Here is a 16117-nt window from a genome sequence, read left to right on the forward strand (position 1 = left end):
TTTCCTCTGTCTTATGTCTTGATAAGTTCTGTGAAACTAATTGAGATAAAAGTCTAACCTGTCCAATTCCAAAGGAGCTGAAACAGCTCCAATGGAAAATGAGGGGAAACAATTAAGACAGTCTGAGCAGGGGAGGCAAATTAAGATGGTCATAAGTTATAAAAATAGTGAGTATTTGGGCTTGAGGGAAGGAGACAGTGAAACACTGGGAAACTGCGGCCGTCTCACTTTTTCCTCATCTTTTACACATCCCCTAAGTCCTTGTCGTGCTCCTACAAATACTATTGCCCCCCTGCAGGAGGCACACACCCTCCCCAGGTAAATGTGATCATCTGGAACTCACCTCAGTGAAAAACAGGAAGACCTAATGTTCCCATCTACGTGTCACTGCCAGATCAATGCTCCAGCCTGTGTGCCCTGCTCAGCAGAATTCCCACTGGGATAAAAGCTGCAGGAGCTGGGGCTTCTGTCCCTGCTGCATGGCTTACCTCTCCTTTAGCCAGCCAGGAGCACTCCCTGCAGAGGTACAGACAGAAGTTAGCTGTTGGGTCGCTCAGCAAGAAGTGCCTTGGCTTTGCAGGGTGTGCACAAAAAGAGCTGCGGCCACCTCAAGCCAATTGTCCCCGAGTATCGAGGTGCCCCGACAAGCACCCGCCAATCATGCCACCAAGGAAGTGGCTGCAAACCTCTCATTGCTCACTGATGAGGTCCAGAACTGTTTTTACACCTTCTTCTCTAAATAAGGAAGCTGCCTGTGAGGCCTCTGATTCCCCGACCAATTTGACTCCTTTGCTTCCCACAGCCAATGAAATCCCACTCCTGCCTCCAGTCTTGGCTGACAGCACTCCAACCTCAGCAGGCAGGGAGGACGCAGGTTTGTGTTACAGCTCTGGCAGCCTCACCTTGGGCAGGCTGTTGATGTCAGAGTGATGATGTGGGCAGGGACGGCCCCTGCACTATAAAGATGGCTCAATCAAATATAACGGAGGCTGCCCAGCGGGAAGCAGAATCTACAAACCATGGTCCCCACCAGTTGGAGTCCTGCTGGCCTGTCTCTGCTCCCAACCCAACTGCTATCGGGCTTTAGTTTCAGGTCAGCAAGCTCTATTTGCTTTCCAAAAATAAGCCTCTGCCACCATGCTGAAGGGAGAAAAACAAGAAGGGCGGTATTTTTAGGGCCATTAATTCTGACCACGTGCCCAGGAGGTGAACGGGATGGCCACGGCACAAAGACTTCTCATCACTATGTCCTGCGACGCCAGCGCTCACCGGACGCTGCCTGCCTTCCTTCTCCTGGGTCTGCTAGCCGGGATTGCTGCCACACACCCAGCTGTAAGCAGAACTAATGGCACATTGCTGGAGAGAGGATGGCAATCTCTGCTGTCCAGGTCCATGGCTGGGATGTCAGGGGAGAAGGCAGATGTGAACTGGGAGAGTGACTATTTGCTAGGAATCAAGAGGCAGCGGAGGCTTTACTGCAACGTGGGCATCGGGTTTCACCTTCAAATCCTCCCAGACGGAAGGATAAGCGGAGTTCACAATGAAAACCAATACAGTGAGTTGCATCCAGAAATGAAATAGAATAGATGTCACTTAATTGCTGTGAACTCTAGTAATTACCCTTCACAGACTGCAAATGTTGTGACTTGATATTATTAACCTGTGCTACATCTGTTGCCTTTTAAAGTCTCTGGGATCAATAAACATGAGAATCCTTCAGGCTAAAATGTGGCACAAAATGCTTAGACGAATTTAGATAGAATTTATTTTTACCTGCTTTGCTGCACAGATGAGAAAAAACAAACCAGGTTAAAAACTGACTCTCTGATGCATTTTCTTGCTCCTCACCTTCTCATTTGCCTTTTGAATCTGGGAGGTTTTTGCTGGGTCCAGAGTGCCAAAGCATGATTCTTGAATCTTAGCTGACCAGTATTTTTGGGACACTCAGTGTGTCCCATGGATGGGGTTTGCTTGTCCTGGTTTGTTCATTCTTGCGGGTGCTGTTCTGTTACCCTAAGAATTAAGGAAAGCATTAAGGAAAGCATTAGTCACGTGGATTTGAGTTTCCTGTAGAGGGCAGTTGCTAAAATCTTTTGCAGCAGTGTCATGTGGGACTTCAAAATGCAAGCCACACTTCTTTAAGGCTCAGTAAAAAACCTTTTGTAAGTATAGCATTTTACATAAAAATTATCTTCTTATTGAAAAGGTCCAGAGTTTGACAGATCAAAAGAGTTTGACAGAGTAAAAGGTTTATACAGAATGTGACTACAATTCTAGAATAATTATTTTCAAATCCTGTGACATTTAGAAAAACCCAATATCTTTTCTGTGTATATTTATTTTGCTGCACTAGGGAGTTAATTCTTATAAGAATATACTACAAGTTTGTTAGGGTTAAAAAAAAAAAAACATACCTGAATTGTCTTCCATTAGCTCTAGATTCTTTGATAACATTCCTATTGAACTTCATGTTTTTCAGGTCTCTTTGAAATATCCACTGTAGAAAGAGGTGTTGTAAGTCTGCTTGGTGTGAAAAGTGCTCTCTTCATTGCAATGAACAGCAAAGGCAGGTTGTATGGGACGGTAAGTACAAGTACAAGTAGTTTTTCACAGTTTAAACAAAAAGGTTTTGAAGTGGTTTGGTTTGGTTTAGTGTTTTGCTTTGTTTGTTTGGGTTTAGTTTGTTTTGGTTTTGTTTGTTTCAGTCTTTTCCTTATGGAAATCTCTGATTACAAGCAGAGAAAATAGCCCTCCTGTTACAGGGAGCCTGCCCAGCCTGCTGTCATCAGTGCTATTTAATGCAACAAGAAGCATGGCTGTTACAGGGCTTTCCTGTAAGACTGTACAAGGGACACCTTAGGAAAATGAACCTATTCTGCAAATAGTACAGATTAATTAGATGGCTTCTTCTAAGGTCATAGGGCTGCAAACACATTGTAGCAAAGCTGAGCTCCATTGATTCCATCCTGCGTTGCATTGTGTGTAGGAGAGGCACAATTATAGCTATTTCCAACAGCTACCCTTAGTAAAGTAATGACCACATGCTCCTTCCTACCAAAAACAGCCCACCATCAAGAATAAATAGGAAGTTTACCCTACAAGGTCAACATGTGTGGCTGAGGTTATTTTAATGATCAGTTCTGTGAGATCAGTTGCAAAGGGTGAGAAAATACTAATAACTATGCAAATCATACTGAAACACCATCATCCTCATCCAGATGATTTGCTATCTAAATGCAGTTTAACTTCTGAGATGTGAGCAACACATCTCCAGTGTCAATATCCAGCAGAAAAAGTGCTTGTTAGGAGGTGCATTTGGAAGAGGCTGGCCCTGGGAAATAGGCAAAATCAGTCCATCTCAAAGTAATGAATGACACTGGTTGTATCAATCTCTTTTGTCAAGGAACACCAGAGTCCTTTCCTTTGGAACAGCTGTAATTTCAACAAAGCATTGCAGTGGTTTAAAATAATGCCAAATGTTATGAGGGACCTGTGGCATTACTAACCTGATTCCTTCTCACACTCATAATGACAGTAGGACACTTTAAGGTCCCACTTCAGGAATATTCTTTCCATCACAAGTGATCACAAGCACCTAAAAAGTGCCACAAGTCCAACTGTTTTACTTAGCTGGGTCTTTCTAAGGAAGGGCAGGGTCTGGCTTCGGAAATCCCTTTGATTTTTTTCTCCCCACTTTCAATACAGTTTTGTTTATTTTCAAAGACACTTTCAAAAACTGTAAGAGATGTGCATTTTCCCTGCACAGCACAATGCCTTAAGTCAGACTCTTACAGGCTTTGGATGGTGTTATCACACAGATGCCCAAATAGAACTGCATTGGTGGAATCTCTTGTGCCAGACATTTGAAGTCAGAGAATTATTCTGTTTCTCTCTTAATTTCCTCTGCATTCGTCTCCTATTTGTCCTTGCACCTCCTCTCCCAGATATCTCCCCCTCCTTAGATTTTCATGTTTTGACGCGGAGGTTATTAAAAACTGTTTTCCCAGATTAGAACAGGCTGCATAGTTAAATATTACTTATGTTTTAAGAAAGAAATTATTTCTTGCTAATCAAATCTCTTATTAAAGCAAGCAGTTGTCCCTGGACACTGCTGTTTGGAAAAGCTCTGAAGGTTCAAGAGCCAGCATATAATTTTTTTTTATAAATGATGGAACTTCTGGCAGAGGGGAGGTCTTAAATAAAGCTGTTGTTTGGGCGAGAGGGTACGATGCTGACAGAAATTATTACTTGCAAACAAAATGAAGAAATCCATGATTTATAATGAATTAACTTGATCTGCCACAGGAAATACACAGTCCATTATCTGGACAGGTGGCATCTGAGTTCATCTGACACCAAATTAGCACCGAGGAGGGAGATTTATTGTTGGCCACAGTGGCTGCGGCACCACCTGTCGCACGCTGCAACGAGCCCTGGTGTAAAAACGCGAGGAAGGAAAATGACCTGGGCCTTGGTGGAAAATTGATTTTACCTGATTTGTATCCCTACCCCCTCCCCTTGCTGTTCCTTAGGCTGTTTTCCAAGATGAGTGCAAGTTCAAGGAAACCTTGCTGCCCAATAACTACAACGCATATGAATCCAAGGTTCACCGCGGTGCTTACATAGCCCTGAGCAAACATGGCAGGGTGAAGAGAGGGAACAAGGTTTCTCCTGCCATGACAGTGACCCACTTCTTACCAAGAATATGAGCACCAGCAAAACAGAAGATTAAATCCCAGGACAAACTGTTTCGTTTTGCACATGGGGAATAACCTCCCAGGTAAAGTATTTATACTGATCATTGAAAAAAAAAAAGATATCTCTATATGTATGTGTATATTTGGATAAAAATATTTGTACTAGATTCATCACATAGCATATGTAATACAGTGCTGCTTCTCTTCTACTCTGTACAAATTTTACATGGCTGTGTGCCTCCTTTGGTGCTGTACAGAGAAAAATGCAAGCTGGAGTGCAAAGGAAGTTTTTGGAAGATGCGGAATGGCTGTGGGCAACCATCTAATCAATCATAGGTGATTTACTAAATATTATTTACCTCAGATAATAACCTCTTGTAGCGAGCTGTTTACATATCATGGGCCAAATCACCAGATGATTTTGCTTCACCAGAGCTTCAGGCAGTTCACTCCATCTGAATATCTGCCTGCACTCCCCTCTACAGACTCTGTCCTGTAAAGTCCTCAACCTGTTTTGATCCCTAAGGTGCCAATTCCACAACTGTTTCTACACAAGCAAACTGCCTGTTCCCAGAGCTCCACTGCCTCTGAAGGGATTCTCCAGGGTCTCCTCACATGGACTGGTTGGCAAAATGAAGACCTACAATCAATTTCCCATGGGAAGGGCCACAGGATAAATCATAGATGGGTCCCAAATGCAAAATTGATTTGGAGCTGAGGATTCTGAATGGCATTTTGTGAGCTTAGTTTAGACTTACCTCCAATATAGATGTGTACATCTTTAATATTAATATTTGTATATATATAGACATGGGATGGATGAGTGTGAATCTATGTAACTACATACTTTTAATGAATCAGTCATGCCAGTCTCCTGATGCCCATGTGCCTCTATATAAAAGAAAAGAAATATTTAAAGGCACTGAATCTCATTTAGCCTGAATGTTGTTGATCTCTAAGAACTAGAACTGGTGTGTGGGATGCATTTTATAAAAGATAAGAAATTCATGGAAGCTTCCAGCAAAAGGTTATTTTAGAAAACTCTGTTGAATTTTCACTGTCTTAAGTATATTTGGTTCTTCTCTATCATACCTCCCTGAGGTATGAAGGACAGAGAAAGGAGGCTACACAAGCATACCTTCCCATGTTGGGACAGAGGAATTAGTGCCATAATTCCAATTTCTGTCACTTGCAAAGCATCGGTTTCAAAGACAACATAGCAAGCTGTATGAAACACTCTTCAAAGCTCTCCTAGAAGCTGTACAAATGACACATAACCTTGCCTTGCTATTTTGACAACCCTTTTGCAGATCACCAATGAAGCTGCATTCTCTGTGCCTTTGAAAGAGTATTTTAAGAGGCCCTAAGTCAATAGTCACTATAAATGTCAGTTACCAGAAGCCTTGGGATTCCTGCATTGGTGGCGTGCTCCTAAATTTGAAACTAGATTCAATGTAATGTCAGAGCATGAGCATTTTCAGCATAGATGGACCATGCTGCTGCAGAAGTGAATATCTGAGTGCAAGATTATCTCCCACGTCCAGCCAAAATGGGGCTATGTCCAGCCTTGACATGCCATTCTATTTGCAGGGGCTGTCTATTCGTGATGAATTTGAGCCTTCTGACATGCATGAGAGACACTGTCAGGGCCAGATCCTCAGCTGGAGTAAATCAGCCCAGGAAAACTATCAGCTTATAGCTGCAGAAGATTTGGCCCAAAGGACATACCCACAAGGATGCACCCACCACCACCATTCCTGAGAAACTGTCAAGGCAATTGTTTTGTGAACAAGATACAGTTTTCCAGCATCTCTAGGGTGACTCATACTTGGATTTATCTGGTTCAAATGTAAGTGATGATCACAGTATAAATGAAGAGAAAAAAAGAATGGAATGCTGCTCACAGAACAGGAATGGGATACTTTGGAGGATGCTTTGGAAGGAAAGAAGTTGAAAAGAATTGCTCTTCATTTTCTGGGCTTGCAGTATTTCAGAAAGAAGCCAAGATGACACACTTTGTTCACCCACAACGTGTGCAGCAGTTTGCTTTGGAAAAATGTGCATTTGAAGTGAAAAAACAGGATGTTTTGAGTGGGGAGAGAGTGGGTCAAAGAAAAGTTTGGAGGGTATCAGACAGTACATTGGCCTAGAGTCCCTAGAGGTACAGAGAGCTGTGCTGAAATACATTAGCTGGCAACCTGTATCCTGGTGTTATATTCCTAATTGTCTTTGAAATGAAGTTTGAAGAAGTATGGAAGAGTCCAGGGATGTAGAAGGAAACAGAGTTCAAATGCTGGCACACAAATTTGTTTCTGATCACAGCTTAATCCAGCATCCTTATGACAGGATAAATTCTTTTCCCTCTTAAACCAGGGCAGGCTAGAGAAAGTGATTGTTGCCAGGAGTGGTAAGCATTGGGACAGCTGGCACAAAAGGTGGGAATCAGACTCACTGGCTCCATTTTGCACACACTGGTCAAGCGAGGACAACCCATAGACCAGGCCACAAGAAGTCAGGACAAGAGGGAAACGGCCTCAAGCTGTGCAGGGGAGGTTCAGGTTAGACATTAATGAGGAACAATTTCTTCACTGAAGAGGTGATCAGGCATTGGAACACGCTGCTCAGAGAGGTGGTGGAGTCACTGTCCCTGGAAGTGTTCAGGAAATGACTGGATGTGGCTCTGGTCTGGTTGACAAGGTGGGGATTTGTCAAAGGTTGGACTTGATGATCTTGGAGGTGTTTTCCAACCTCAGTCATTCTGTGATTCTATAAATCTGTTTAGTCACAGCCTGCTTGGCTGAGACTGTTCTTAGGAACTGCAGACCCTTTTGGATGCAGTTTTGGTGGGCATTTGGAGAGCCCCATCAGTCACTCTGCTGAGTTACTCTTCACACACTGTTTTTTCCTCATTACACCTCAATGCCAGCCAGGTCAACATGGAAATCACAGCTGAAATCAAATAAGGGTACGTGACTATATAAAGAAAACTCATGAAATTAAAGGAATTTCCCAAATCAGGGCCAAATTAGGGACTTCAAAACATATCTCAAGTGTGCATTAACAGGGGTCATGCCATGGGCTGAGCTTTGAAAGCATTGCTGTGAATGCTCCACACCAGCCTGGCATGCCCACATTTTGTACATGGGACTCTCCTGTGGAGTTAATGCCTATTTTTACAGTTTCTCCTTCCTCAGGCAAGCCCCATAACATTCTAAGACTGGATTCACCACGTTAGAAAGCAGATTTGGCTGGAACTGAATCATGTTCTTAAATAAATGTATTTTTCCCAGACATGCAGAGACACAGACACACACACAGTGGAAAAGCAGAGTAATATTTGTATACCTCACTATTTCAATTCCAAGATTTTATTTTGCACAGTAAAATGGTGCCAAAGTTCTCAGATTACTTTTTTTTCACTAAAATATACCTCATGTTCTGACTCAATATGGACTCACAATTGAGACTGTAAATTTGCAAGAAACATAAAACTGTCCAATCAATTGTTTGTGAAATTGCTTCTATTTTTATATGTATGTGCTGCGCACAATAGTTTAATGTATTCATAAAATAAAATTTTATACATTTTTGGTAGTGTTTTGACTCTAAATCCCTCTTAACATTTGGTTTTTTCCTGTGTTAACTCTTCCTCCAAACCTAGTTTTTATTCACCTCAAATGTGAACCAGAGTATGTATTGGTACACTTCAAGTTTTTGTAGACCTTCTTGTAATTCAGATTTCTTGCCTGGGAAGTGTCCAGGTGTCCTGGGAGGCATGGGGCACTTCCCATGCTCCCTTCCTACTCTGTGCTCTCACACTGGGGGATGAAAAATCCCCCAGGAATTTTGGGGACAGGAGGCGATGGATAAGCCTCACACCCCTATGAAGAATAGGAAACATTTTGCAAAGTTTACTTCATTTTCTGCTTCCTCACAGGTAATTTGAAAATTAATAATATCTCTGTTTCTATGGAGACATTTAGAAGGGAAATGACTGTTGGAAGGCTTGAATCCAATCTCTTAGATGAGTGCAGGACCAACTTCAAAGCTAGGGGAAAGAAGTAGCAGGAAGAATCCCATCTACCCATCTCCTGCAACAGCGCCTGCAACAGCTTCATGATTCATTGAGCTCTGGTTTAAACTCTGGATAGCAGCTCAAAGGGAATCAAACAGACAGATATCTCAAAAGGGTCACCAGAGCAGCCCATGCTTTGCTGAGAGTCTAAGAGGAGTTGGCATCTTCTTTAGGTCTTGACACAAGACACATTAATCCGGTGCATTGACAGAAAGCTCCAGCTGGAGCTAACTCTTACCAACACAAATGGCTGCAGAAATCATCTGAAGGACTTGGTACTGAGAAGGGAAAGGAAAAAAACAAAAAGAAAAAAGAAGGCTTTCTGGTAATTCACACATACAGGATAAGCTCAGCAGCAGGCTCAGGTCCATGAATTGTGTGGCTTCAGCCAAGACCACGTTCAGAGCAAGGGCCAGCACCAGTGCCAGGGCTGGAATCCAGAACCCTGCCCTGTGCTGGGCTGAGCCCCCAGTGTGGGCAGCAGGGCAGGGGGGATTCTGCCCCTCTGCCCCACCCTGCTGAGCCCCCTGCAGGGCTGCATCCAGCCCTGGGGCCAGCACAGGAAGGACAGGGACCTGCTGGAGCCAGGCCAGAGCAGGGACACCAAGGGGATCAGAGGGATGGAGCAGCTCTGCTGGGAGGAAAGGCTGAGGGAATTGGGATTGTTCTGTCTGGAGAGGAGAAGGCTTTGGGGTGACCTCATTGTGGCCTTGCAGTGCCTGAAGGGAGCCCACAGGAAAGATGGAGAGAGACTCTTGACAAGGGCCTGGAGTGACAGGACAAGGGGGAATGGCTTCACACTGACAGAGAGGAGGTTCAGATTGGATATGAGGAAAAAATTGCTCCCTGTGAGGGTGCTGAGGCCCTGGCACAGGGTGTCCAGAGCAGCTGTGGCTGCCCCTGGATCCCTGGCAGTGTCCAAGGCCAGGCTGGATGGGGCTCTGAGGAACCTGGAATAAGTATCTAATCAAAGATATGCTTGTAAAAGGAAATAAACAGCCCCACATCTCTTTTGCATTGGTCTTTTGGGATGTTTGGGTTTTTGTTTGTTTGTTTTACTTTTGGCATTTGCTGAAGCCACCCTGCTCTGCATCAATTTGAGCAATGGAGGAGACAATTAGGTCCCGGGTATTTAACTACAGGTGACTTTGTTTCTTCAAAAAATGGTCCAACTGCAAACTCTTGTGCTTCATGTTAGGAATCACAATGACTTGCAGAAACCAAGAGAACATTTGGTTTCCTTGTCAGAACTCAAAATTAAAGGAGGAAGTAAGAATCTCTTCCAGCTGCTGGACATGTGAGGAGGAGACTCAGGGTGAGATTAAACACTGGGAATCTCTAGGTTTGATACATGTAATGCAAACAGGAATCACAGTGAACTGCAGTGAGCAATCCTGGCTAAGGAAATCGCTGTCATTGGAGAAAAAAATTATAAAAACAAACAACCAAGTATGCAGCCACAAGCAGAGATTTCTTTTTTCTCTCCAGCCAAGCTCTGCATCCTGCTCAGTCCAAAAGCATGTTTGTTTTGGAAGCCATACACTGCTGAAAAGTGTTTGGCCAAAATCCAAGGGGCCAATAAGTCCAGATGAGCTGAACGAGCTGTGTCCTTGGATCATGAGATTTGAACATATTATTCAATCCTGGATCTCATAAGCACGTATAATTGTTGGTTATTTTTTGTCACAGGGTGTGGGCCAAAATTCCTTGTTTAGGACTAATGTTTTTCCCCTCACAATTAATTGTTTACAACTCACAATTTTATTGTATGCTTTCATGAACCTTAGCTGACAGCTCCGGAATAGCTTCTCCAAGGACAATGAAACGACACCAGCTTACGTCAAACAAGAAATCATTAGGGATGATATCTAAAACAACATAGTTCATAATTATATTTGTTTCGGGGCACTCTGGAGAAGAGCTTCCTTTCCTTTTTTTTTCAAGGAAAAATTATCCATCCTTACTCATTCCAGGTGGCTGGAGCCTTGCTTTCTTCCTGGAGTTACTTTGCCTATGACCTGAGGACTCGCTGGTCCAACATAAATCTTCTAGCCTATTGAAGAGGCAATAAAACAAAATTATGCAAAAACCCAAAGAAGGGAATTATACTAATCAGCATAGGTGTCACTCAGTGAGATCAGGAGAACTTTAACTACCTCAGCGATCCAGTGAGGGACAAACCAGTTTACATTTAACCGAGGGTCAAAACACAGGTGGAATGGCTTCAAAGTCACAGAGAGTAGGTGTAGATTGGATATTAGTAAAAAATTGTTACCTGTGAGAGTGGTGAGGCCCTGGCACAGGGTGCCCAGAGCAGCTGTGGCTGCCCCATCCGTGGCAGAGTGCAAGGCCAGGTTGGATGGAGCTCTGAGCCACCTGGGAAAATGGCAGGTGTCCCTGCCTGTGGCAGGGGGACTGGAATGAGATGAGCTGTGAGGTCCCTTCCAACCCAAAGCACTCCGTGATTCTATGATGATGAAAATTTTGCAAAGGCAGTAACTACAAAAATAGAACTGTAGGAAAGTGGATACATATGGGGTATCTGCATGTTACTTTCTGTAAATCTTGAGCAAATCTGCAGATGTGTTTGCACTTTTTAAAGTGAAACTTGCAGATTTCAAAATAAAAAGCTAATCTCCAATGGATTTTTTCCCTACACCCCTATAATAATCAACATGCAGTTCCACAGGCCAGCTGGGTGATTGGAATTTCTTGTGTATGACATTTCTTATGTATGTTTGCATTCTGCACATCCTCAGTTCATGCTGAAATGGTCATCAGCTGGTCATGAAGGTGGTACCTTGAATTAATTTCCATTCTTCCACCAGAAGTGGAGACTGAGAGAGGAATAGAGCAAAGGGCCAAGAAGTGACACCAGTGCCAAAGAGACATAGTCATGTTCAGGGTAGGCAGATGGGCTAACCAGCCTCTGGCATGTAAGAAAGTTCATTTGGCATAATGGAAAGGATAATAAAGAAGATTAAAAAAAAAAGGTATTAAGTTGCATTTCTAAGTTTTGAAAGAATTGTCAGTGAAGAAATCTCTCTGCTTTTGGAGAACTGAGCAGGTTGATGAGAGTCCAGAACTTCAATAAAGATGACAAAAATGTCAAATAGGTCTGATTGACTTATTTGAAAGAGAATGCATTTCCCAACCAGCCCTGGCATGGGACCAGCTTGTGACAGCTGTGAAAATGGCCAAAGATCAATAGGGCCCAGGTGCAGGATCAGTGTCCCAGCAGCTGATGAACCTTTGCACTATGTGACTCTCAAGTTCCTCCTCACCAGCAATCTGGCAGACTGAGAAAGCAACATGAAGAACTATTGTGTCTACACTGAAAAAAAAAATGTATCTGCACATCTACCTGAAAAGACATTTTGTGAAAGAAAACCTGAATCAGGGGCAGAGCTCAAGACATATTTTTGCCAGATATCTGTTCAGTCTCATAAATTCTCCTCAACATGCTCCCTGTCATGGAAATACCTCAGAAAACAGATCCCAGCTTCTGAGCAAAGATGAGCTAACAGAGTTTAGCTGAAAAAATGAAGCCACTGTTACTTGTCTTGCCCTGTCCCTTACAAACTTTGATCTCCATGTTTCTTTAAAGGACTCCAGAATCATAGACTGGTCTTGGAGTGGCTTAGGGAATCTTTCTATTTTCCTTGTATTAGAAACCCTGAGTACAAGGACAATGTTCAGTCATGACTGTCTTCAGTTATTATTTAGGCTTTTGTGTTAAAAAATTACTCTTAACACTTATAGAGAGCAAAGATTTCTCCAATGAAGTTTTCATTTCTGAGATCCCACAGAAAAAGAAGTCCCAGAGCTAAAAAGCAACACCTGCAATTGCACTGAGGCAGCTCTTACTGTATCAGTCACATGCTGAGTTATAACTGTCCCACTCTAAAAGTGCCCTTGGCTGATGATGACGTCTGCATATTTTGTCTTCTTGTTTCACTGCATTCCCCTCTCCCTCTTTTCATTTTCTATTCCTAATTTCTTTAACCTAAGCCTTTTCTATCTCTTCTTAAAGGAGACAGATCTGCATGAAACATGTGAAACCAAGAGACTGGAGTAAGTTTAAAATTGTTACAACAAAGTTTATTATGAATCCTTGTCTTCTGCCTAACAAGGGGAAAATGTCCATTTAGTTTATTGGAAACTGACAACAAATGTAGTGGCAGATGTAGTTGCTGAATCCTAGAAATTCTTAGATCAGAAGGTGCTCCTAGATGTTCCTAGTCCAAGCCTATTTCCCAATGTTGGGAAATAAGAAACTTTACATAAATCAAAGAATTTTCCCAAAATAAAACCACCAGCCTGCTTTTGGGCACCTTGCAGCATATTACCATAGGAGATGGATGACTGAAGTGACTTTCTTGTTGAGGCTGTGTATCTGTGTCCCCAGGATTCCTCTGCACCTAGAAGCAAGCACACCAGGAGAAAGGAGACACTTAGACAAGACACACTGCCAGGGCAGGCAGGTCAGCAGGACTGGGTGTGCACCGGGCAGATTTCAGAATCCAGACAAACTTCAGGTCTTCCAAGCCTCAACATCAAACCAGAACATTTTTCAGCCTTCCAGACCTGAGGGGAGCCTACAGGAAAGGTGGAGAGAGGCTCTTGACAAGGGCCTGGAGTGACAGGACAAGGGGGAATGGCTTCACACTGACAGAAGGGCAGGGTTATATGGGTTATGAGGAAGAAATTGTTCCCTGTGAGGGTGCTGAGGCCCTGGTACAGGGTGCCCAGAGAAGCTGTGGCAGTGTCCAAGGCCAGGCTGGATGGGGCTCTGGGCAAGCTGGGATAGAGGCAGGTGTCCCTGCCCATGGCAGAGAGTTGGAATGAAATTATCTTTAAGATCCCTTCCAGACAGGCCATTCTGTGATTCTATGATTTTTTTTTTGAAATTGAGGGTATCAGCAGCTCTCACCACAAATTGCACCCATCCTCTCTCCCACAACACCTAAGAGAACTCAGACCCCTTAAAACGACAGAAACACTCTCTGTTCAGAAAACAAAACCTTTTAGGGACTGGTTCTGCTTTGCCTGGGAGCTGTGCCAAGGATTTCAGCTGGAGGAGGAATGAGGCCCTTCATTTCAGTTCATTAGAGCAGGCACACTGCAGAAACTGCTGGTACACGCTGCGGTCCCGAACCCAGTGGGCTGTGCTTACCTCATCTTGTTCACGTAGGTGAGCTGAGCCAGGATGTTTTCTTTAGTCGTGGGCAGTGTGACAAGAATGGGGCCTCCAAATAAGGTCACTCAGGATGTGTTTAACAACACTGGGTGAAGTCTGTGGCAAAGGCAACTGCTCACACACACACACACACACACACACACACACACACCATCCACTGTACATTCCCTCGGCTCAGTGCGTCAGTATTCCTAGAATAACTGCTGGAGAGGCACTCCACCCTTGTGCCTCCAGCGCTGGGGGTGTGATCGCCCCAGAGCCACTTGTAACAGTGATTTTAAGGAAGCAGGGGAAGAGGGACAGGCCCCTGATTTCCGTGACCTCTTCTGAAGAGATGCAGTGCAAAGGAAATTATTAACAGCAGAGATAGTTTCGAATCTATCAACCCAAACTCCTCTGTGAGCTAAGCAGCAGACAGCAAGAGGCTTCCTGAGGCCAGCACAGGCACTCAGATGGCACAGAATGCTGCAAAAGGGCAAGCCACCCACCTGTTTACATATAAGTCAATATGCTTTATTAGGCAAGAGTGCTACAGGTGCTCCTACGTGATGAAAGGAACTCCAGCACTGTGAAGGGACGTGTAGTTTTACTCGTAGGAGAATCCCGGAAGGCAAATCCATTAGATTGAGTAGAAAACTTTTTTTTCTGATGGTCCACAAAGCCCTTCCAAAAGATAACTAGTCCCTTCTAGTAACTTCAATCTGTTGTAAAAAAAACCTTGCCTTTGCCTTGTGAGTCCTCTCTAGAACTGAGGGATAAGCAGTAAAAGAAAGCAGCACAAGGAATGACATTCAGCTACTGAGGGTTTTACAGAGCTGAGGTGGTAAGTTTGGACTGCAAAATGACCTAAAGCTGAAACTCAAAGCAGTCAAAATGTGGGAAAGTCAGAGCTCCTGTGACCCTCTGTTCCTTCTGTGTGTACCCTTTGCAGTTAAATGATGGTATCAGGGGGGTCTGAGTGTCATCCATGTCCCAGCTGAGGCACCTGGTCCAGGTGAGTGTCCAGAATACCTGGCTAAACCTAAGCTGAGCTGCCTCTGGAGCAAGGAGCAATCCTGGAACAAAGGCATGGCAGGGAGAGAGGGGAGTGAGACTCACTAAGGGCTGGAGCATCAATCACAGAATTATTTGGGTTGAAAGGGACCCCAAAAATCATCTTGTTTCAACCCCCTGCTTTGGGCAGGGACACTTCCTCCCTAGACCAGGTTGCTCAATGATCATCTTGAATAAATTTCATCCTGAAAGCTGGGGTCTGTCTTATCCATATTTTCCTTTTATCTCTTGCTCTGGAGTGAGGATTTCCTCACTTTACCTTGGTTCCTGACATTGACGATAGGTGGTAGCTCCTCCAGGCTGTCTCCCAGCTCCCTTTCCAGGATACATCTAACGAGCGCCCTGCACCGCTGTGGCACCTGACACTGGCAGTGTAGCACCCCTGCAGTGGGAAGTGGAAAATGTGACAATGTGAAATGGCTGTGATCTTTAAATTCAGTCCCATTTTTTCCCTTTTATTTCTCCCTACAACAAGCAATTTCTGTCTATTATCAGCAATTTCTTAGCTGAGAACTGAGAAAAGCCATCTCAATTCATCAAACACTGCAGAGCAATATAGAAATCTGAAAAATCAATACCAACTCCTGTGGTAAAAGTTGCAGAATATTGTTATTGTTGGTGCATCAGCAAAACATGTGAGTCAAGAAAGGTTGTCATCACTTCTATTAAAACAGACTTGGCTGAAGGAGTAAAGCAGCTTTCATACACCTGGCTACCCCATCAACAGCTGAATGGGTAGAGGATAAGAGAAATAGCCATAGAAGGAATAAATGGATCAGCCGGAAATAAAAAAAGACACAGACTGTAAAAAAAACCAAAACCCCACAACAAACTACTTGTGGGGGGTATTTATGGGTTTAAAGCAAAAAAAGTCTGTGAAAAAGCAGAATTTATATTATCATTCTCACAAGCAGGGACTTAATAAATTCACTTTAGCCCAGCAGATTAATGGAACTTAGTAAAGTCTGGAGTTTTCTGGATGCTGTGGGAAACTTTAGAAAATGCTAAACAATTTAACCTTGTAAAAGTAATCTTTGCTTGTCTGATTATTATTAAAAGATAAACAGATGCTCACAAATGGCATGTGCTTAA

General features: G+C 43.5%; 1 protein-coding gene across 1 annotated transcript; it reads left to right on the forward strand.

The window, feature by feature from the left end:
* Positions 1 to 1070: 1070 nt before the first annotated feature.
* Positions 1071 to 4709, forward strand: FGF6 (fibroblast growth factor 6; the record flags this gene model as incomplete). Its single annotated transcript, XM_084206662.1, has 3 exons — positions 1071 to 1555; positions 2480 to 2583; positions 4533 to 4709. Exons 1-3 carry the CDS (start codon positions 1216 to 1218, stop codon positions 4707 to 4709), a joined length of 621 nt encoding a protein of 206 aa, XP_084062788.1. The 5' UTR covers positions 1071 to 1215.
* Between the last annotated feature and the right edge of the window lie 11408 nt (positions 4710 to 16117).

This window comes from Fringilla coelebs, assembly GCF_963513975.1.
Source record: "Fringilla coelebs genome assembly, chromosome: 5".
NCBI classification, from domain to species: domain Eukaryota; kingdom Metazoa; phylum Chordata; class Aves; order Passeriformes; family Fringillidae; genus Fringilla; species Fringilla coelebs.